Source organism: Mesoplodon bidens (assembly GCF_964165515.1).
Source record: "Mesoplodon bidens genome assembly, chromosome: 9".
NCBI lineage: Eukaryota > Metazoa > Chordata > Mammalia > Artiodactyla > Ziphiidae > Mesoplodon > Mesoplodon bidens.
This window is the reverse complement of record NC_138166.1, coordinates 13,253,492-13,276,562: the sequence shown is the minus strand read 5'-3', so window position 1 is coordinate 13,276,562 and position 23,071 is coordinate 13,253,492. Positions and strand designations below refer to the sequence as shown.

General features: G+C 39.4%; 1 protein-coding gene across 2 annotated transcripts in view; it reads right to left on the bottom strand.

Moving 5' to 3' along the window:
- Positions 1-1,791: 1,791 nt before the first annotated feature.
- Positions 1,792-23,071, bottom strand: part of SLC26A4 (solute carrier family 26 member 4) — a 41,403-nt gene continuing 20,123 nt past the window's right edge. For both annotated transcript variants that reach the window (XM_081244086.1, XM_081244085.1), the window contains exons 9-17: positions 22,304-22,410; positions 19,791-19,860; positions 14,851-14,943; positions 13,825-13,920; positions 12,951-13,181; positions 10,918-10,972; positions 7,099-7,244; positions 4,761-4,844; positions 1,792-2,678 (exon numbers count right to left, since the gene is read on the bottom strand). In XM_081244086.1, the coding sequence (XP_081100212.1) occupies positions 2,655-2,678; positions 4,761-4,844; positions 7,099-7,244; positions 10,918-10,972; positions 12,951-13,181; positions 13,825-13,920; positions 14,851-14,943; positions 19,791-19,860; positions 22,304-22,410 (906 nt within the window). In that variant the 3' untranslated portion in view covers positions 1,792-2,654. The remainder of the gene's footprint in view (positions 2,679-4,760; positions 4,845-7,098; positions 7,245-10,917; positions 10,973-12,950; positions 13,182-13,824; positions 13,921-14,850; positions 14,944-19,790; positions 19,861-22,303; positions 22,411-23,071) is intronic.

The window sequence follows — 23,071 nt, the reverse complement described above, 5'->3', positions numbered from 1 at the left end:
GCTGAGCCCATGCGCCACAACTACTGAAGCCCACATGCCTAGAGCCCGTGCTCCACAACAAGAGAAGACACGGCAATGAGAAGCATGCACACCACACCGAAGAGTAGCCCCTGCTGGCCGCAACTACAGAAAGCCTGTGCGCAGCAACAAAGACCCAACGCAGCCAAAAATAAATAAATAAATAAGAAAGAAAGAAAGGTATCATTATTAAAAAAGTAATAAATAAAGTAAAATAAGTAAGCTACAAGGATATATTGTACAGCACAGGGAATATAACCAATATTTTATAATAACTTTAAAAGTAGTATAATCTATAAAAATTTTGAATCACTATATGATATACCTGAAACTAATATAATACTGTAAATCAACTATACCCCAATAAAAAAAAAAGTACTGTAACACTTAAATTTAGCCTTTTTTATTATATTTAATAGTTTGTTCGGAAGGGACACATCAGAATAGCTTAAAAGGCAACATTACTTTTCATAAAAATATGTGCAAATATTTCCAAGTGTACATGATTTGATTTTTTTCACTTTTCATATACAATAGTGGAATCTTATCCTCAAGGTTAAAAACATAACAAAAGCTTTAATTTCAAGTAAAATTTCCATTGACAATATAGAATTAAAAGTCTGTTTACTATTCACAAAATGCATGAAAGAGACAGTATTACTAGAGTGTGCTCAGGAAACAAGTCAAAGACTGTGGTCTTATACAGCCACAAATGGACCCAAGATTTTACAAAACTCTAGCCTTTAAATGTAACTTTGATATTTCCTTCAACTAATAAAAATAAAAATAAAAGCAGTGTGTATTTCCTCTATTGAACAGAGGTATTCATCCATTTTCTGCAAGACTATTATATTCACTCTTTAGAGATATGATTTGTGGCCATTACAGGCAGGTATTACTGTAAAAATGAGATAACATTATAATCCTGGTTATGCTGTGCCCAACATGGGGAGAAATCTGTTCCGCATCTATTAAAGACAGTATAACCCATAAGCATAAAAGACTATGATAACATCACAATACACTGCGACTCACTGAAATTCTGATATGTAGTATGGGGGTGGAGGGAGGAAAATAATGCTTTTAGTCAAGCAATTTGATATGATCACTAATGATATTCCTGCAGAAGTAGATAGAGACTTTATTTCTGATAGTATTTGAGAAGAAAAACAGAGATAAGACGAGCTGCCTTTAGACAGCCAAACATATTTGGGAATTTCACACATCTGTGCCAAAGGTGCAATATCATTCTCTGTCAACTTAAGACATTGCCTCAGTTGAGAACCTGAGTATTTTTCTCTAGAAGTACAACTTCATTCACTCCAGCGTGAAATACATGGGACTAGTCCACAGCACCAAAGCCTAAATATTACATGCAATACCTAGAAAATTGTTGGCACTCAGAAAAGGTTAAGTAAAAAATATTTTGGGGCTTAACATATGGATTTTTAAAAACATATACTTTCAATGTGTGTATTCCAAACCAACTTTTTTCCTTTGATATTGAGTTCACTTAGAATGTTTTGTCTCAATCAGTATATATATGTATATATATACATGTGTATATATACATATATATATATAAGCAGTTCACTTTTTAGATGTTTTTTGGAAGGTATTTAGAATTCAGTTAAAGATCACTTCACATAATGCTAAATTTTTAAAGAAAAACATAAACTTGTTTGAATCACCATGGTCTTATAAACATCAAAATTGATTTTTGTTCAAAATAACACAAATTTTATGTTAGATTTTAAATAGACCATACTTAAATATACTCTACACAATGAGCATTTCTATAAACTAAGATAAATTAAAACTGCATTTTTCAACTAAAGATAGTGCCATATATTTTACTAGATCTTATTTGTGATCCTTGATTATTATATGAAAAAGTGATTTCTATAAACCACAGTAATCTTATCACTTCACTTCTCTGGGTCAGTGTTTCAAAAATGTATCAGCCCAATTCTATAGCTTTTAAGTGAACCATTTCCTTTATTCTGAATTCTGGTTACATATCTGGTCACATATAGTAATACTACATTACTAAGTACTAACCAAATTTGCATTTCTAAAACGTTTTTTTGATGCATTTACCAAAGGGAGCTTTTAAAGGCATTTATTGGTAAGTACATTAATAATTATATTTCAACCTTTACTCACTGTGATCAGTTTAGCTCATGGGTATCAAGGTCAGTCAGAAATAGATTTTTCTATAGGATAATCATTCCTGCCTCACCTGCCTGCCCACAGAGGCTGTGTTGGGTGACACTTGCCCCAGTTGCACAGAGGTACACGTGTACCCACATGAACATTGTCAGCAGATCTGTCGTGGGGGACAGCAGCGTAATATCCTCAGATCCTGGACATTACTAAATTTTTTTCTTCACCATTTTGCACATTTTAGAAGTAAGCTACTCATTTTATAAATAAAGCCTAGAAACAATCTTAGTGCTTTTCTTTCAGTGGTTAAGAGGTTAAAAAAAATCAAAGATTTAAAAAAGTCTAATGGAAAAGAATGAGTGTTTCAAGTTTGAAGAAAATAGTCAATGCAGAAAATATTTGCATAGAATTACGTGGTGGGTAAAATTTGCCTTGCAGTCCTGGCTTAGAGCGACCTCCTGAGCCCAGTTTCAGGAAGCAAGTCTTCGCATAGCCTGTGGAGGCAAAGGGGAAACAGTGTTGATGCAACTGAATTCTCCTTAAGTCTACCTTATCTTTTTTGCAAATATGTTTGTGTAGTGTTGGTTGCTTACATTTACTTAGGTGTATAGCATCACAATAAAAGTAGGGTAAAAACTTAATTTTGTACCTCATCATACTTTAATTGGATGTATTTTTAAAACAATAATTACTATTTCTTGAGTACTTACTATGTACAAGACACTGTTTTATTACTGCACATGTACCCGTTAATTGTCGCAACTCTGTGAGGTATTATTATTTCTATTTTACAGGAAGAAACAAAATGAAGACAGGATAAGTAAATTGCCCTAAGCTACCCAGCTGGAAAGTTGCAGAATCAGGGCCAGCACTCAAGTCTGTTGGTTCTAAAGCCCAGGCCCTGAAAACCACTCTGCTTCCCTATCTACAGGAACACTACCTGAATGATGCTTTTATGTGACATCAAAAATACTTCTATATAGTGTGGCAACTTCTTAAGTTCCAGTTTTGATATATGAGTTTTCACTCAACTCAGTTGGCCCTATATCTGTAGTCATAAACTACTGAAGCTGGAAGGACTTCACAGCTCAGTAATGAAATTCCTGGCCTCACCAAGCTGATGGGCTAAAATGTGGAACCCCTGATTTTCACTCTACTTAGTGTATTTCTTCCACAAAAATCTTCTCTGCCTGTCATCCTCACTGCCTGATTTTATCACTGGGGTTTGAGTGTTATTCTTTTCCACATTTTTATCAGGACCTGGAATACAGCAGAGAAGTCCTGTTTATCCAGATTTGCATATGGCACCCAGTGGGGTTACATAGTTAATATGCTGGATGATAAGATTTAGTATTCAAAACAATGTCAATAAACCGGAACCAGGAAGCTGTAATCTAACAGAAGAATATGTAGTTCTGCATTAGGGCCAAAACCAATTATATAAATATAAATGGGGAGCCCAGCTAGACCACAGTTCATGTGAAAATGCCCAAGTGTTTAGTTGACCCTGTTCAGTAAAAGCAAAGATTTTGATGTGGCTATTATGAAAATAAACCCATTCTTAAGTTGCAGTAATGTAAATATCTTGATGAACTCAAGGTAGGTCATAGTTGACCCCATCTGGGGTTTTATGTCCCCTTCTTGACCAGGGAAGAATTAACAAATTTCATGTCTATGAGGAACAGTAAAGGGAACTGGAGGAGTCTCACCCAGGATAGAGTCTGTTGGAAACATGAAAGCTGCTCTCAAATATTTAAGGACTGTGCAGAGAAGGCAACCAAAAGGATCTCAGTCCACTGGATGATTATTAGAGAAAGGGTGAATCTAGTTTGTAAGCACAGCTAACACTCCGAGACTTCAACTATGTAGCAAACTCCTTTTGCTGCTAGTTGGCAATGTCTAGAAATGTTCACACGAAAGCTCAGAAAACATCCTTAAGGATGGGGTAGGAGAGATTTCTGCATGGCCGAGAATGTGGGGCTAACTGATTTCTAGACATCTTTCAACTTTAAAATTCTTTGATCTTCTTTTCTTGGTCCCATTTTACTGAGCGATGGAGCCACAAAGTTCAGTAAGATACTGTAAGTTTCAGTCAAGTTTCCTAGGAAGAGTCTGATGCCCCAGTGGCAACAGAAATACACAGAATCAGTCTCTTTTTTAAGCCGTCATCAGTCAGATGAAGAAAAGTCATGAGGTTCCTACTGCTTACATTCTATTTCTGAAGCTTATGAAACTCCTGGTTTAAAAATTCCCTCCATTCACCTTTCTCCTATCTCACTGGCCTTGGGTCTCTGGAAAAGAAGGTATGCGGAGGCTTAGGTATAAAATCAGGACCAATGTGTTGGCTGCTTCCAGTTGCTGATCACGCTTGTATGCCTGGGACAAAAGGTCCCCTCAGGTACTATGTCTTCAAGGGAGAACCCTTGTTTCCTATTTTCCCCTTTATATCAAGCCATCCTCTTGGTATTTCTAAAAAATTCTTTTCCCTGAATAGTTTTTATCAAATAGTTTTAATACTACAAGTATTATTCTATTTAATCCAAATTATTTTCTTTGAATGAACATAATGATCATACCTCATCTTGGACATCAAGTTCTTCTTCAATCAGCTCTGCTTCCATTAATTCAAGAGGATCTTTACAGTCTCGGATGAGGGTGATCTTGACAAAGAGAACACGGAGAATATTTATTGGAGGTGTAATAGCATTAACCCACCTGCTACTTCACTGAAAACGATTTGAAGCTTTGCTGGTGCCTCTCATTTATAATCTACATACTTCAAAATCCTTTTCCACTTTCCTGTCCTTTTATATTTCCCACTTAGAATTCTCCCTATACCATTTTTTTCACATTCAAGTGTGAACTAGTATAGTTCTCCATTGTCTAACCTCCTTTGAAGCTTTCTTCCCCAACCTCTGAAGTGTATGCCTCTTAACAAGTCACCCTGTCTGCCTAAATGATTCAGCAGTCAATAGTAGTTTTCTTTCAATGGCCAAGCTAAGCGCACTTGGTACAGCACTGAGCATGCGATGAATGCCCAGTGAAGGGCTCCTTGAGTGATGGCCATAAACAGTCTCAAGTTGAATTGGATGGGAATTAATGTTATTGGAAATGGAAACCAACATCTATGAACCAAGTAGTTGTTCAGGAAAGTTCTGCTTTTTAGCCATAGTATGTAATTTAATCTTCCACACAGAGGAAACCAGTAACAATCTGGACTTTGTCTTATGCATAAAGGGTATGTATTCTCAAAGCCACTCTAAATGTATATCAAGGCAAGAGTGACATTTCAGAGTGCTTTTTAGCTACTTTTAATCTCACAAATAAATAACCCAGTTCTTGTTATATGATCTTGCTTTGTTGTTACCTGTGGGTTAGAGAACTTTAAGTTCGATTTTTTTTTAAAAGGTTTATGAGTTTTCAAAGCTGAGCATCTTGCATGTAGCGCCTTTTTTTTTTTTTTTTTGTATTTAAGATCCACATCTTGGTATTTAGGACTAGTATATTCTCTAGCAGCATTAAGCAGAACAATCTTTCCACTAACAATAGGTAAAAAGCATAATGTATTATTGTTTTCCAACTTAGTTTCACTTCAAATATTAACTTCCAATCTACAGTAAGAATCTGCTTATCCCACTCTTAGAAAAAAGGGAAAGCAATTTAAAATATAGTTGTCTGTGTCACCAGAATAATTATTATTGTTGTTATTTTTATAGGCATTTGTTTTAGTTTCCCAAATTCACAGTGAGAAAGTCCATGAGAGATGAGGTTCTTGTACCAGGCAGTAGGCCCAGCCCAATGACCCACATCAGAATGCTCAACTCTCCTGGGTATTTTACAGGAGAAATGACAAAATAAGGAGGCCTGTGGAAAATCAGGGTCTATCCTGTTTTGTGAGGAATAAACTCTGGGCTGATTCATGGCTTTCATTTTTTTTTTTTTTTCTTTTTCAAAAATCACTTATGACCTAACAGATCCTATTTGAAGACATTGCTAGGGAATTCCCTGGTGGTCCAGTGGTTAGGACTCCATGCTTCCACTGCAGGGGGCATGGGTTTGATCCCTGGTCAGGGAACTAAGATCCCACAAGCCGTGCAGTGCAGCCAAAAAAGAAAAAAAAAAATATATATATATATATAGATAGATAGATAGATAGATAGATAGATAGATAATCAAGAGTTTCCAGACTGCTGAGAATTTAAATGGCATTTTAAAAAAATTTTATTTATTTTTGGCTGCATTGGGTCTTCCTTGCTGCACAAGGGCTTTCTCTAGTTGCAGCAAATGGGGGCTACACTTCGTTGCGGTGGGCGGGCTTCTCATCGCGGTGGCTTCTCTTGTTGTGGAGCATGGGCTCTAGGCAGGTGGGTTTCAGTAGCTGTGGCACGCAGGCTCAGTAGCTGTGGCTCGCGGGCTTTAGAGAACAGGCTCAGTAGTTGTGGAGCACGGGCTTAGTTGCTCTGCAACATGTGGAATCTTCCCGGACCAGGGCTCGAACCCATGTCCGCTGCATTAGCAGGCAGACTCTTAACCACTGCACCACCAGGAAAGCCCTAAATTGCATTTTATACACAAATCACAGAAGATCCAAGATTCGGTGCCTATATTCTAAAAAGTCACTACGGCTAACGCCTACTTTTATTAGTAAACCCATACATTGTAGAACTAACATTGTACTACCTAATACCAGGTGTTTTCCTATAAACTCTCACATTTAGTCTTCATATGTACCCAGCAAGGTAAATGTTTTTACTCCCATTTTACTAACGAGAAAACTAAGGCTCTGAAAAGTTAAGTAGATGCCTTAAAATCCCACCGGGCTGGGATTCAAACCTAGATTTGTGGAATTTTTGCCATTTACAGAAATCATGGTAGTTTAGGAAAGATACATATGTAGAAAGATTCACTGTTTACCGTTTCTAAAATGGAATCTTGAACCTCTTGGGATTTCACCTGGTTCTGGAGATGGAGGACAGCATCGTGGACAGTCAAAAAGAATATGTCCTTTCTGATGTTATCATTAAAGAAACCACATTTCTCCAGCTTTTCTATCACATGATCTTCAAAAGAAAGAGATAATGTTTTGTTAGTCTCTAGGAAAAGCTATTTTTACAACATCAACCAGTGCTAAGTTTTTGTACCTACTCCTTTTAATTCCTTTTTCTCATTTCCAAAATGGGATCCTGCTCTAGACAGAGTTTCTTTTCCAGTAGCACATGGAATAGTGATACCATAACTGGTTGTAGTAGATGGTGGTGTTTCCCAGCCACGTCCCTTTTTCCTATCCTCCAGCTACTATGAGTCTGGCTGCTGTTCACAGCTGTGCCCTTCTCTGGAGAACTTTCTTTGGCCAGTGGGAGCTGTCTCACCTGAAAAGGCCTGGGAGGTCACACCCCCTCCCTCGGGTGGCCTGCAGCCACGGACTGACTGATCCAGAGGTAAAAGGGCCGGCCAGCCCCCTTCCCCTCAAGGAAGGGTAACCATCTGGTGCTTTTCTTGGTGTGTGTTCCCTGTGAAGTCAGACTAAGTAGATTCTGAAGCCATGTCTTCGTCTCCTCCCCGTGCCCTATCCTGTTGCCCTCACACCTTCATGAATTTTCCACTGTACTCTCTCAATAAATCACTTATGCAAGAATCCTTATCTCAGGCTCTGCTTCTATTTATTTATTTATTTTTTTGCGGTACGCGGGCCTCTCACTGTTGTGGCCTCTCCCATTGCGGAGCACAGGCTCCGGACGTGCAGGCTCAGTGGCCATGGCTCACGGGCCCAGCCGCTCCGCGGCATGTGGGATCTTCCCGGACCAGGGCACGAACCCGTGTCCCCTGCATCGGCAGGCGGACTCTCAACCACTGCGCCACCAGGGAAGGCCCCCATTATGTTTGTTTTTTTGTTTTGTTTTGTTTTTGCGGTACGCGGGCCTCTCACTGCTGTGGCCCCTCCTGCTGCGGAGCACAGGCTCCGGACGCGCAGGCTCAGCGGCCATGGCTCACGGGCCCAGCCGCTCCGCAGCATGTGGGATCCTCCCAGACCAGGGCACGAACCCGTGTCCCCTGCATCAGCAGGCTGACGCTCAACCACTGCGCCACCAGGGAAGCCCAGGCTCTGCTTCTAGAGAACTCAGCCTAAGCACTAGTATTTTCCCACACACACTTGTACATACACAGACACAGACTCATACCCTGGAAGTTCCTCTAGTTCTAAGGGGTCTAAGTCATCTCTAGCTCTGCTCTCCCCATGACAGTTTTTCTTCACTGATCCTGCACTGCTGTCAGGACATAGGTTTCCATGCATTACCAGCTCTGTGGTACAAACTGGAAGTGATCTTTCTAGGTTCAAAAAGACCTTCAGAGTGATTATTTAATGGGTAGAGTTTCTGTTTGTGGCAATGAAATTTTTGAAAATAGATAGCTGTGATAAACTTTGGGGCACATGTATCTTTTTGAATTAGTGTTTTCATTTTTTTCCAGATATATACCCAGGAGTAGAATTGTTGGATCCTATGGTACTTCTATTTTTAGTTTTTTGAGAAATCTGCATACTGTTTTCCACAGTGGCTGCACCGATTTACATTCCCAACAACAGTGTACAAGGGGGCCCTTTTCTCCACATCCTTACCAACATTTTTAATTGTAGACTTTTTAATGATAGAAATTCTGACAGATGTGAGGTGGTATCTCATTGTTGTTTTGATTTGCATTTCTCTAATAATTAGCAATGTTGAGCATGTTTTCATGTGCCTGTTAGCCATCTGTATGTCTTCTTTAGAAAAATGTCTGTTCAGGTCTTTTGCCCACTTTTTTATTGGGTTGTTTGGCTTTTTGATATTGAGTTGTATGAGGTGTCTGTATGCTTTTTTTCATCTTTTTTTAATTGAAGTATAGTTGATTTACAATGTTGTGTTAATTTCTGCTGTAAAGTGATTCAGTTATACATATATATACATTCTTTATATTCTTTTCCATTATGGTTTATCACAGAATAATGAATATAGTTCTCTGTGCTATGTAGTAGGACCTTGTTGTTTATCCATTCTCTATATAATAGTTTGCATCTGCTAATCCCAAACTCCCAATCCATCCCTCCCCCACCCCCTCGGCAACCACAAGTCTGCTCTCTATGTCTGTGAGTTTGTTTCTGTTTTGTAGATAGGTTCATTTGTGTCATATTTTAGATTCTGCATATAAGTGATATTATATGGTATTTATCTTTCTCTTTCTGACTTACTTCAATTAGCATGATAATCTGTAAGTCTATCCGTGTTGCTGCAAATGGCATTATTTCATTCTTTTTCATGGCTGAGTAGTATTTCATTGAATATATGTACCACATCTTCTTTATCCATTCATCTGTAAATGGACATTTAGGTTGTTTCCATGTCTTGGCTACTGTGAATGGTGCTGCTATGAACATAGGGGTGCATGTATCCTTTTGAATTATAGTTTTGTCCAGATATATGCCCAGGAGTGGGATTGCTGTGTCATATGGCAACTCTAGTTTTTTGAGGAACCTCCATACTGTTTTCCATAGTGGCTGCACCAACTTACATTCTCACCAACAGTGTAGGAGAGTTCCCTTTTTTCCATAGCCTCTCCAGCATTTGTTATTTGTAGCTGTCTGTATATTTTGGATAGTAACCCCTTGTCAGTCACATCATTTGCAAATATTTTCTCCCATTTGGTAGGTTGTCTTTTCATTTTGTTGATGGTTTCCTTTGCTGTGCAAAAGCTTTTAAGTTTAATTAGGTCCTATTTTATTTACAATAGCATGGAAGAAACCCAAGTGCCCATCAACAGATGATTAGATTAAGATGTGTCATACACATCAGTGTAAAGCAACTATAGTCCAATAAAAAAAAAAGAAGATGTGGCATATATGAAATGAAATATAATTCAGCCGTAAAAAAGAATGAAATTCTGCCACTTGCAGCAACATGAATGGAACTAGGGAATATTATGTTTAGTGAAATAAGTCAGACAGAGAAAGACAAATGCTTTATGATATCACTTGTATGTGGAATCTTAAAAAAATGCAAATGAATGTATATGCAAAACAGAAACAGACCCACAGATATAGAAAACAAACTTGTGGTTACCAAAAGGGAGGGGGAAGGGAGGAGGGACAAATTAGGAGTATGAGATTAATAGATCAATCTATTTTATACAAGCTACTATGTGTAAAATAGATAAGCAACAAGGGCATACTGTATAGCACAAGGAATTATAGCCATTATCTTGTAATAACTTATAATGGAGTATAATCGGCAAAAATACTAAATCACTATGCTATATACCTGAAACTAATAAAATGTTGTAAATTAACTAAACTTGAATTAAAAAAAGAAATATTTTTAAAACTCAAAAATTAACAACAACAACAAAAAATGTGCAGTAAATGTAAAATACACACTGTATCTCAAAGATGTGAACAGAAGCAAGCAGTGCAAAATATCTCAGTAATAAATTTTATACTGACCAAAAAAAAAAAAAAAACAAAGGAAAGAAAGAAAAGACAGTTGTGATGATTCCACAACATGGTGAATTACTTAATGCCACTGAATTAATTGTACACTTGAATGTGACTAAAATGGCAAATTTTATGTTATACATCTTTTACCACAATAAAAATTGTTTTTGAAAAAAAGGCCTTTGGACATCATGTACTCACATTCCAAGGTAGGAGAAAGGGCTTAAGGGGAAAGTCTTATAGATAGATATGTACGTATATGCATTTACCTTGAAGTGATGCAAAGTACACATTTACATCAATTCTGTGGAATTCTTTGACAATCTAAAAATTTAAAAAGGAGAATTTGTAACAATGAGTAACTTTATCTGCCCATAATTCAGTAGCATTCAATTACTTGCTCGGGAGAAACTTCCAACACTTTCATGGTGAATCAGGAGTTTGAAGCAAGTTCATTATTGGAAATTGGAAAACCATAGAGGTTTTCAACATACAGTGATGATGATTAGGATGAAAAGACCATATCTCAAGAGGTGGCAACATCCAGCGCTCAACAGCACTGGATAGCACAGAAGTGCTCCATAAATATTTGTGGAAGGAAAGAAAGAAAGGAGTACAGGAGGCTTCCTAATGCAGCCTCTGCTGGTTGGAAAGAAGACTATGAGTTTATATCTTTGAGTGGAAGCGATACGGGTATGGATTTGTGGCCACCAGATGCCAAATGTAAAAACTGACCTCTGTATTTTGACTGTAGCAGTGTCAATATTCTGATTGTGATTTTGTACTATAGTTTTGCAAGACGTTAGCACTGAAAGAAACTCGGTAAGGGATACAGAGGATCTCTCTGTATTATTTCTTACAACTTCATGGGGATCTACAGTTATCTCAAAATGAAAAGTTTAAAAGAATCAAGACACAAGACCTATGGACAATAATAAAACAGAACTTGAAGTTTCTGGGGAAAAAAGATCAAGGCATCTATGCAAGTATAAAGTTTGGAGTTTTCACAATTGTCATTATAGCACTTGAAAGCAACTATTTGTTAGGTGCAGAAAATATTCTGGCATTAAATATCTTGACTTTTCCTCAAAGTAATTCATTAAATCCTTTGGTCAACACAATCTATGGTGGATCTGAGCCAATGCCTAGAGTGAAATGCACAAAGAAGAACAAGAGTGTGTTCTCAAATGAGCCAATAACCAGGTCTGCTAAGACCTGGAATAGAACCTATCAGCATATTCTCGCACTCTTGTCAATCACTCTTCTACCTGACCTGCCTAGTACCTGCACCCTGGAATCATTTCCTCCCCTTGCAGAGGTACCAAGAAGCCCCAGCTAAGCTAAACCTCAGTTGAGGGTAGTTTGGTATTATTATACCTGATTGTTTCTCCCTTGAACCTGCCTACTTTTCTGCCCAATCCTCTTGATACCTACCTTCCTGAAGCTTCACCTAAACTTGACACTCCCAGTCAAGTTGACATCCAGTTAGTCTGCTTTGGAGGACTTAATGCAATTGTTATTTGAAAGATTACTTAACATTTGCCTTGCCCCTTAGACTGCTTAGTCCCATGAGGGTAGGGACCATGGCTATTTCACAATTAGCTTCTTGTGCCTGGCCAAGTGCTTGGCACACGTGTGGCACTGCACACCTATATGTTAGAAGAATCACTGAAGTTGAGCTTGCATACCTGGTTTCTGATATGAATGTTTCTGTCCTGCATGCTCCTCAACTCTTTGACTTCCTAGATGCCTGACCTGCTTCCTGCTGATCTAACCTTGATAATGCCTGGCTTTTCCAGTCCTACCATGTTTCTCATTCTGCTGCTCTTTGCATAACAAATAAAAACATAATACTGAACACAAGTTTTTGCCCATTTTCCTTTCTTTTCATATTCCATGTCATATATATTCTCAGAAAAATAAAACATAATAAATGTTAATATTTGCTGACGTGTGACTATGTGCCAGACACCCTTCACTTTTCTCATTTAATCCTCATCACAACCCTATGAAGTAGGTACCATCATTATCCCCACATTACAGATGGAGAAACTGAGGCACAGACAGATTAAGCAACTTGCCCAAAGTCACACCACTAGTAAGTGGTAGAGCCAGGATTCAACCCCAGGTAGTCCCGCTCCACAGCCTGTGCTTTAAAGTAATACACTCTATTGCAAAAGCATTCCCCTAGAAAAATTACAGAGCCCATGCAATCAATCATCCTTTTGCAAGACCAGGAAACCTATATCATTTTACTATTGCCAAAGCTCCAAATATGTAATTCAAAACACCGGAACCTTACCACACGCAATGATCTCACTCCAACAACATCCAGGAAAGAGACAGCTCCACAGTCAAGCACGAGGCTATGGATTGGCACTTTAGGAACATTCACTTTGACTGGAAGCTCAGCATTCCAATCCACTTGAATCTCTATTTCCTTGGTTGGAATATCAAATTCTTCTGGATTTTCAATGTCTTCATCAGGCTCAAAAGCATTATTCAATGAACCAGCATCACTTATAATGCCATTCTAAACAAAGAAAAACACTGCCAACTCAGTTACTAATGATTTGGGATGTCTTTCAACAATTAATCTAAAATGACTTAAAAGTTCTACAAACTGCTTCTTGGTAAGCAAAATATCAAGAGGATAAACTCTTAGGGAATAAGGTTTACCTCAGCCCAAATTCTGATGTTCTCTAGAAAGAAAAATGGAAGAACAGTGGAGAGAGGAAATGCTTGATTTCTGGAAGATTGTAGAACTTAGCTAAGAGATACATTGACAAGAGAGTTTGAATAAAAGGTTAACTACTGTAGCTCTAAAAGTTTATGAACTTTGTTGTGAGTAATTTTCTGTGCCTTCTGTTGTGAGTAATTTTCTGGCATTGAATTAGCACTTGTTTTGTTCCTTTCAGTAAAAATAAGGTTTATTTCATGATAGAAAAAAAAAATCTCACCCTTTGTTTCCAAGGAGCCCTGCTGATTTCATTTTATTCTCTCCCCTTCCCTCTCTCCTAAAAGAACAACTCAGCTGTTCTCCATCATACTTATGTCATCTGCTTGTACACATCTGGGTACCAAAGAGGGTATATTTAATTTTAGACAGTCTAACTGCTTTTATTTCACCTGAGAAACGAGAGAATTTCAGAGGGGAAAGAATGATGTTGCCTCACCTTTGTTGCTCTTAATTGTCCTTTCTTGATGAGTTTCTGTATTTTCCTCAGTGCTTTCAACCTCTTATTATACACTCTAATGGCATCAAATCCAACCTTTGGAAAAAAATGTCAAGTTAGTTAAAATGTCTGGTTCCTAATGCTCATTAATGGCAATTTTTATCTGGAAAGGCTATTTCTCAAGTGGTATTATTCGCTGATGTATCCTGCCAGAAAAGAAATTCTGAGGTCCGATGGAGGTCTCCACTACCGAGCCACCCTAACCCACCCACCCAGAGATTCAGGGAAGGCAGTAGCATATTGAAGACTCCAAGACAATAAAAAAAAAAAAAAGAAGAAGAAGAAAAAAGAAAAAAATAACCTTTTTAGCTTTAAGTCTGTGTTTTCCAAATTTGCCTGATATGACAAAGCCCTTGTTGTTGCAAAGTCTATGAACATTCCTTTGAACTTCAGGAAAACACTGATCTAAAGGCAAACTCCAACTTCGAAGTATAGCATGGAATTCAAGACCAGAATTTCCTGCTTATCTATTCCACTTATACTTTTTACCCTTTATTCCAATTGCCCCCCTCCCCCACCCCCTGCCCAATTCACATTTCCACATTTTCCTCTCAGCTCATATAGTTCCCAAACACCTGCCATAATCTCCTTCCTTCTGCCTAACCGCCACACAAAGCCTGATCAGTCCACCTAACTTGGATCACTCACTTCCATGAAATCTTAACACTTACTGTCTATACTACTTACTTGGAACTTACTCAAAGTCTGCCTGGAGACACCTCTAGTGGTTTTGTCCAGCATAGTTATTGCTACCTGAATTTTAACATATGTGTTATTATTGTTTGTTCCTATTCCCAAATAGATTGAAAGTCATTTGAGGGCAAGGATGTTATAATTCTTAATGCCCTGTACAAAGGGAACAGGGTATAGGACCTTATGCCCATGTTTGAGCCCCTTAAATACCTGTAGAATGAATGAAGTCTCAAAGGAAGTTAGAAACTAGATTTCTAGGGATAAAATACTTACTGTGGACTTGATACATTTTTTTAAACCATCAACATTCCCGTAAAAAATAGGACTAGAAAATCTCAGAATCTTCACTCCTTCAGGTTCTTCAATCTAGCATTAAAAAAAAAATTTTTTTTCTGAGGTTAAACCATTTCATGCCTTAAATACTCAGTTAAGTTTTTGGCTATTCAGCTAGGAGCTGACTGACAATTGCTCAGAGAAGCTGGGCAGCAGTCCTCAATTTTCCTCTAACAGGAGTTTGTTCTTTTTCTAGTTCCTTTGGGTGTAAAGTTAGATTGTTTATTTGAGATTTTTCTTGTTTCCTGTGGTAGGCCTGAATTGCTATGAACTTCCCTCTTAGAACTTCTTTTGCTGCATCCCATAGATTTTGGAATGTTGTATTTCCATTTTCACTTGTCTTAAGGTAATTTTTTATTTCCCCTTTGATTTCTTCATTGACCCATTGTTTGTTCATAGCATGTTGTTTAATCTCTATGTATTTGTCATTTTTTTCAGTTTTCTTCTTGTAATTAATTTCTAGTTTAACATCATAGTGGTCAGAAAAGATGTTTAGTATGATTTCAATGTTCTTAAATGGGTTGGACTTGTTTTGTGACCTAGCCTAACATATTATCTATCCTGGAGAATGTTTCACCTGCACTTGGGAAGAATGTGTATTCTGCTGCTTTTGGATGGAATTTTTACACTTTAAGTTTAAAGAAATCCCTTTAACATTTTTGTAAAGCCGGTTTAGTGGTGATTAACTCCTTTAGCTTTTGCTTGTCTGGAAAACACTTTATCTCTTCTTCAATTCTGAATGACAACCTTGCCAGGTAGAGTTTTCTTGGTTGGAAGTTTTGTCCTTTCAGCACTCTGAATATATTATGCAACTTCCTTCTGGCCTGCAAAGTTTCTGCTAAAAAATCAGCTGATAATCTTAGGGGGGTTCCTCTATATGTAACAAGTTATTTTTCTCTTGCTGTCTTTAAGATTCTCTATCTTTAACTTTTGACATTTTATTTATAATGTCTTGATATAGATCTCTTTGGGTTCATCTTATTTAGAAATCTCTGTATTTCCTGGACCTGAATGTTTCCTTCCCCAGTTTAGGGACATTTTCAGCCATTATTTCTTCAAACAGGTTCTCTGCCCCTTTCTGTCTCTCTCTTTTCCTTCTGGGACTCCTAAATGTGAATGTTATTCTGCTTGATGTTGCCCCATAGGTCCCTTAAGCCATCCTCACTTTTTAAAATTCTTTTTTCTTTTTGCTGTTCTGCTTGGGTCAGTTCCAGTGTCCTGTCTTCTAGGTTGCTGATCCATTCTTCTGCTTCATCTAGTCTGCTGTTGAACCCCTCTAGTGTATTTTTCAGTTCAGTTAGTGTATTCTTCAGCTCTTGACTTTTGTTAGGTACTTTCTTATTATATTTTCTTTTTTTTAATTTTTTTTTTAAACCCACATTTGTTTATTTATTTATTTTTGGCTATGTTGGTTCTTCACTTCTGTGCGAGGGCTTTCTCTAGTTGTGGCAAGCGGGGGGTCACTCTTCATCGCGGTGTGCGGGCCTCTCACTATCGAGGCCTCTTTTGTTGCTGGAGCACAGGCTCCAGATGCGCAGGCTCAGTAGCTGTGGCTCACGGGCCCAGTTGTTCCGCGGCATGTGGGATCTTCCCAGACCAGGGCTCGAACCCGTGTCCCCTGCATTAGCAGGCAGATTCTCAACCACTGCGCCACCAGGGAAGCCCTATATTTTCTATCTCTTTGTTGAAGTACTCACTGTGGTCATCCATTCTTCTCCAGAATTCACTGAGTACCTTTATAACCATACTTTGAACACTTTATCAGGTACATTACTTACCTCTGTTTCACTGAAGTCTCTTTCTGAAATTTTTTCTTGTACTTTCATTTGGAACATATTCCTCTGTTTCTTCCTCATTTTGCTTGATTCTCTGTGTTGGTTTCTATGTGTTAGGCAAAATGGCTACCTATTCTAGTCTTCTAGTCTTGAAGGAGTGGCATATGTAGGAGATGAACCTTATTGTTCAAACTTGCCCTAGCTCTTAGGTGTCTCTCAAACCTTTGTGCTTGTCTAATTAGCCTGGTTTATTTTTTAAATTATTTATTTATTTATTTATTTATTCTTTGGCTGCATTGGGTCTTTGTTGCTGAGCGCAGGCTTTCTCTAGTTGCGGCAAGTGGGGGCTATCTTCACTGTGGTGCACGGGCTTCTCATTGCGGTGGCTTCTCTTGTTGCGAAGCACGGGCTCTAGGCTCATGGGCTTCAGTAGTTGTGGCATGTGGGCTCAGTAGTTGTGGCTTGTGGGCTCAGTAATTGTGGCTCATGGGCTCTAAAGCGCAAGCTCAGTAGTTGTGGCGCATGGGCTTAGTTGCTCCACGCCATCTGGAATCTTCCTGGACCAGGGCTCGAACCCGTGTCCCCTGCATTGGCAAGTGCATTCTTAACCATTGCGCCACCAGGGAAGTCCCTAGCCTGGTTTAGTTCTGATAGGCCCCAGTTGTTGAGGGTGTGCCAAGACCTGTCAGTGTTCCAAGGGGAGGGATCTCATTCAGCATCTAGTTTCAGGCTGATTGGAAGCCAGATCCTCAGGCAGCAGCTTTTAAAGTATGCAAATATATACAGTTTTGTGGAACCACAATTACTGATCTCAGGAGACTTGGAGGTGTCTCCTGGGTGATGGTTGCAAAAATTGGAGCGTCAGATGAACTCCTTTCTGGGAGGTACCACAAGCTGTGGTGAGGCCAAGGGAGGGTGTGAGAATGATGTCTCCCTGCCTACACTGCCTGAGAGCATTTCTGTAGCCTCTATATGCGTGGCAAACCTGAAGCCTGACACTCAGGTTAAAGCTCTAGGGTAAATAAATGGGCCTTTTTCACAGGTGGACTGGGGTATGTTTTGTCTGCTATCTCTGTAGTACCCTGGGTGTGGTAGCCTGCCCAGAACTATCTTTCCAACTGTTATAGTCCTGTGGGGCCCAGGCATGCAAGACCCTTGGGCCGCCAGGGCCAGACAACCAAGGGGGGTTCCTTGTGTGGACTGTGCTCACCTACCAGCTTTAGCATGGCTGCAGGAGAGTGCTGAGGGTGGGGCATGCTGCACCTTTAGCGACGCAAAAGAAGAGTGCTGGGAGCGGAGCAGACCTGTGGCTTTATTGAGGTTGTGCCTGGGTGCACCCGCCTACACTAGCAAGGTACAGGGAGAGCGCAAAAATGACACGTGCCAGTGCCTCCATCCCTGAAGCAAGTCCCAAGTGGTCCTTGCCCCTCTGGCAGATGCTTTAAGATTAGCAAATGAATCTCCTTCACATATAGTCCAGGGACTTTCAAACTGCTGCCTTCGTGCTGGGTCCCAGGATGAGTGAGCCCACATGTGAGCCCCTCCAAAGGAGTATCTCACATTCCCACAGTCCCCTCGGGGCCCCTGAATGTAAGCCCTATTTGTTTCCAAAACCAGACATTTTGGGGGCCTCGATGCTTTGGTGCAGGTCTCAAGGGATGTGGAGTACAAACCCCTTGCTCCTCAGGGAGTAGCTCCAAACTTAGGACATTCCTTCCTCTTGTGGGACGCGGAGCCAGGGGTGGGTTTTGGCGAGACTGCATCCCTGCCTCTCCTACTTGTTTCGATGTGGCCCTTTTATCCCTTGTTGTGGAGGAGCTGTTCAGCTAGTTATCCATTCTTTTTCAGAGAGAATTATTCCATATGTAGCTGTAGATTTGGTGTGTCCATAGGAGGAGGTGAGTTCAGAATCTTCCTGTTCCAGAATCCATCTTGGACCGCCCTTTGAATTTTCTTTCTTTCTCTGCTTTTTCATGTTTGTTCCTTCTGGTGGTCACTAAGCACTCTTATTTGCAGGGAACATAAGCTTATCAGTGGAATATTTATTTTCTTCATTTTTTATTTTCTGTATTATATATTATTTCTTCCAATTCCAAGGATAGAGAAAAATGTCAAATAAAGTTCTTTGTGACAGAGAACATGAACGTCTCTTCTTAGAATTGAATGAAGAAAATCTTACAGGGATTTCAGACAGTGTCATAGAGGATAAGGATAACATAGCAGAGAAAGAGAAATTTTTTTCCTCTTGCTGCTTAAAAAATTGCTGTTAACATCTTGGCTTTCAGCAGTGTTACTATAGCGTTTCTAGGTGTGGATTTTTGTGTGTACATTAATTGGGTTCAGTGGGCATTTTGGATTTGTACATTGTGGTTTTCCTCAAATTTGGGAAAGTTTTGATACTTATTCAATATTTTGTCTTTTTTTTTTTTCCTCTTCTTCTCTTTTGGGAATGTTGTTACAATATATGTTTGATTTTGTCCTAGAGGTCTCTGAGGTGCTGTCTTTTTTTTTTTTTTTTTTTTAGTTATAATTGACATATTAGCTTCAGGTGTACAACCTGATATTTGTATACATTGCAAAATGACCCCCACAATAAGTCTAGTTAACATCTGTCACCATACATAGTTACAAAATTTTTTGTGTTATGAGAACTTTTAAGATCTACTCTCTTAGGAACTTTCAAATATGCAATACAGTATTATTAACTATGGTCTTCACACTGTACATTACATTCCCATGACTTATTTATTTATACCTGGAAGTTTGTGTCTTTTGACACCCTTCGCTCAGAGGAATAGAATTTTGGCTCAACTTCTGGAAATAATTGAATTGCCTATTTAAAAAAAAATTCCCTGTACAATGGTTTGACATTAAAATGACATTTTAACTAGCATGGACAAAATTCACATAAGCTTAGGATATCAGAGGGCACATTGGATCGAAAGTTTTCCTGACACCCCCCCAGTGGACTTCTGGACTTTCCCAACAGAAGTAGCCTCCCTTTTTGGCTACCTTATCCCTAACATACTGAAAGAGAAATATGCAACCCCTGAAAATCCAGCTTAGCAAACCCAAGTCCAGCCAATGTCTCACAAAGGCACTTACGTTTTTGTAATTCTTAGTACTTTTGTAGATGTCTGTGCTAGGGATACTTCCAAGGCTGTTCCATGAGGGACTGAAAGAAGAAAAATTAAGGTCAGAATTTTTTGGAACAGGCATATTTTGAATAAAAAGTTAGAAGAGGGCTTCCCTGGTGGCGCAGTGGTTGAGAGTCCGCCTGCCGATGCAGGGGACATGGGTTCGTACCCCAGTCCGGGAAGATCCCACATGCCGCGGAGCGGCTGGGCCCGTGAGCCATGGTCGCTGAGCCTGCACGTCCGGAGCCTGTGCTCCGCAACGGGAGAGGCCACAGCAGTGAAAGGCCCGCGTACCGCAAAAAAAAAAAAAAAAAAAAAAAGTTAGAAGAAATGACAGATACTAAAGAGCCCATAATTTGGGTGTTTTTGGACTCTGTCTTTATCGCAGATGACATTTTCCGGTAGCTAACTCTGAAGTGAACAGCCGGTGTTTGTGTAGGATTCGGGGAGAAGAAGGAAGTGTGCCTCATTTCTGATGCCTGCAAGAAGTAATGAGCATCATACTTTCATATGTGTATGACTTTATAGGATAAGCAAAGAGCTTTCACACATGTTAAATCTTATTTGAGCCCTACCATAACCCTGAAAGATCAGCAGTATTATCCTCATTTTTACTGGTGAGTAAACTGTTTAGAGAAGTTCAAAAAGGCCCTGGAGGGAAAAGGAGCACAGCCTCTATCTTTAACCCATGGGTCTTCATTGCCTGGCATGGTGCCTAGAACTTACTTGTGAGTTATAGCAACTTCCTGATGAAGTACGGAGAGTCTGCACTGATCAAATTAGTCTCATTTCATAGAAATAGGAGCCTGGGAGGACCAGACATACGTCCTTCCCTTCCACCAGACTGTTGACTTCCTGTTTCTGATGCAATCACATAAATTCCATGATTCTTCAAGTGTGACTAGGGACATATGCTAAATACAGTTCCTGAAGAAAGAATGTCTGTTTAGGGTACTCTCAGCAATGTGCTCTCTGGATCAGCCTTATAATGACTGGAAATTAAATACTGTGGAGGATACTGCTTTTTGTTGGCTCAAAGCCTCGTTACCAAATCTGCAGCTAAACGGTGCCACCGATTTTCCTCAGCTTGCTGTGCAGGGCTGATTTTTAACTTAAAGCTTAGAAACTGTAGAGTCTTTCTCTACAAAACCCTTCTCCCCCAATCACACTCACACAAGTAAAAGTAAACACGGAGGCATCCAGGGCACAAACTCTCTTCCAAGGAGAGTTTCTGAGGTGTTCCCCGGTAGCACACTGGGTACTTTGGATGCTTGTGAACTCTTTCGGGCCCTTAGGCAACCATTTAAGGGTGCTGAAGCAGTAAACACAAGCCTTTGGGTAGGCTCTAACATGCCGGGGGAGGGAAGGAGAGAGGGAAGGAGAATTGGTTGGTGGAACGGGAAAGGTGGACTTATGCTAGGAAGACATCCGTGTTGAGGTTTCCCCAGGTTTCGTATTCCTTCATGGCCCAAGCGCAGGCAAAGAAGGGACCAGAAGTCTGGGAAGATAACAGAAGTTTTGAGGAAGGAGAGAAGCACGCTTCTGCTCTCTGTTCAGACAATTCCATAGACCCAGAAGGGCATCTACCAAAGACCTCTCAAGGGTCAAAACAAGGGAATTCCCTGGCGGTCCAGTGGTTAGGACTCCGCACTCTCACTGTCGAGGGCCTGTGTATCCCTGGTTGGGGAACTAAGATCCCGTCAACCTCGCGGCCAAAAAAAAGATTTTTTTTTAATAAAAAAAATCTTTTAAAGTCAAAACAAAACAAAATGAAAAAACATACACCTTTCGGCTGCCTCACAGGTTGTTTTCCATTACTTTGAACTGTGTCCTTGCTGCTTTCACTCTGCAGATGACCTAATTATGTCTACTTCGCATAATTGGTATGGCTTATTGGGTACATACCTTATTTGGCAGATTTGAATGAATTTTGGCTACAGTCAACTGTTTTAAAGTCTCCTGTTCTGGGTTGTTACATAACTTCTGGGTTACTAGCTTCAAAAGAAAATGAGCTACAAGGCTTGGGACCAGTGCCTCTCAGACATTATCTCATTTTGAAAAGAAACTACACAGCAACTTCAGTCTTTTGCTGAATCATGTATCTTTTAGTCTTACCATGACTTGGAGGAGAGCATAGCAGTAGAGCATGTGAATAAGTGCATAGATTTTGGGGTGAGATACATCTGGGTTCGAATCCTGTCTCTGCCACTGACTAGCTGATCTTGGGGAAGGTTCTTAACCTTTTTGAGCTTCAGTTATCTTACTAGAATGAGGAGAGTGAAACCTATTCACAGGGTTTTTTTGAAGACTAAATATGATAATGTGTGTAAAGCACCATACGCTTAATTTGTAGAAGCACTCAATATATAGTAACTATTATGAAAGGGAGTGCTTTTATTGTATTTATCACAATAAAGAAATATAAGAAATCTCAGGGTGTGTTGTCCTGTTTATCGATAACCTGGATCTTATATTACTCACAATTGAACTCTCAGGACCACAGTCAGAAATCCAAATATAAGGCCAGCTAGTAAACCGAGGTCCAGCCCCAGAATGATGGATGCTACGCACGTAAACACCCAGATAACCTAGGAAAACATGGAAATGAAAGGAATTATGTTAAGTCATCAGGTACCATCAGGTGAGCAATTACCTGTAAAAATAAGATCAATTGTCCACAAACAAATTACAGCGTTGAAAATATTCTGACTTCATTGCATACTTTAAGTGGAAGTGGAAATTGCCCTTTCCAGTAAAGGCCAGCTGTTCCATTTAAATATTCTTACATTTAATTTTTGAATAGGTAATATATTGACATGGTTCAAAATAAAATTAGTATTGAAAAGGTGTGCAGTGGGACTTCTCTGGCAGTCCAGTGGTTAAGACTCTGCACTTCCACTGCAGGGGTCACGGGTTTGATCACTGGTCGGGAACTAAGATCTGGCATGCTGCGTGGCACGGCCCAAAAAAAAAAAAAGGTGTGCAGTGAAAAATCTCGGTTGTAACTCTCTCCTTTCTCCATCCATTCCCAACGATGCTCCTTTCTTGTGTCCTCATTTATTTCTGTGTGTGTACACACATGTGCACACTTTTCTCCAGCATTTCTTTTGGCAAATACAAGCAAATATAACTACAAAGCATGTATTATTTTCCCTTATTTTGGTGTGTTATACACACTCCTCCATTTTGCACTGGTCTCTTTTTTACTTCACAGTTTGTCTTGGAGATCTTTCCATATAGATATATAGG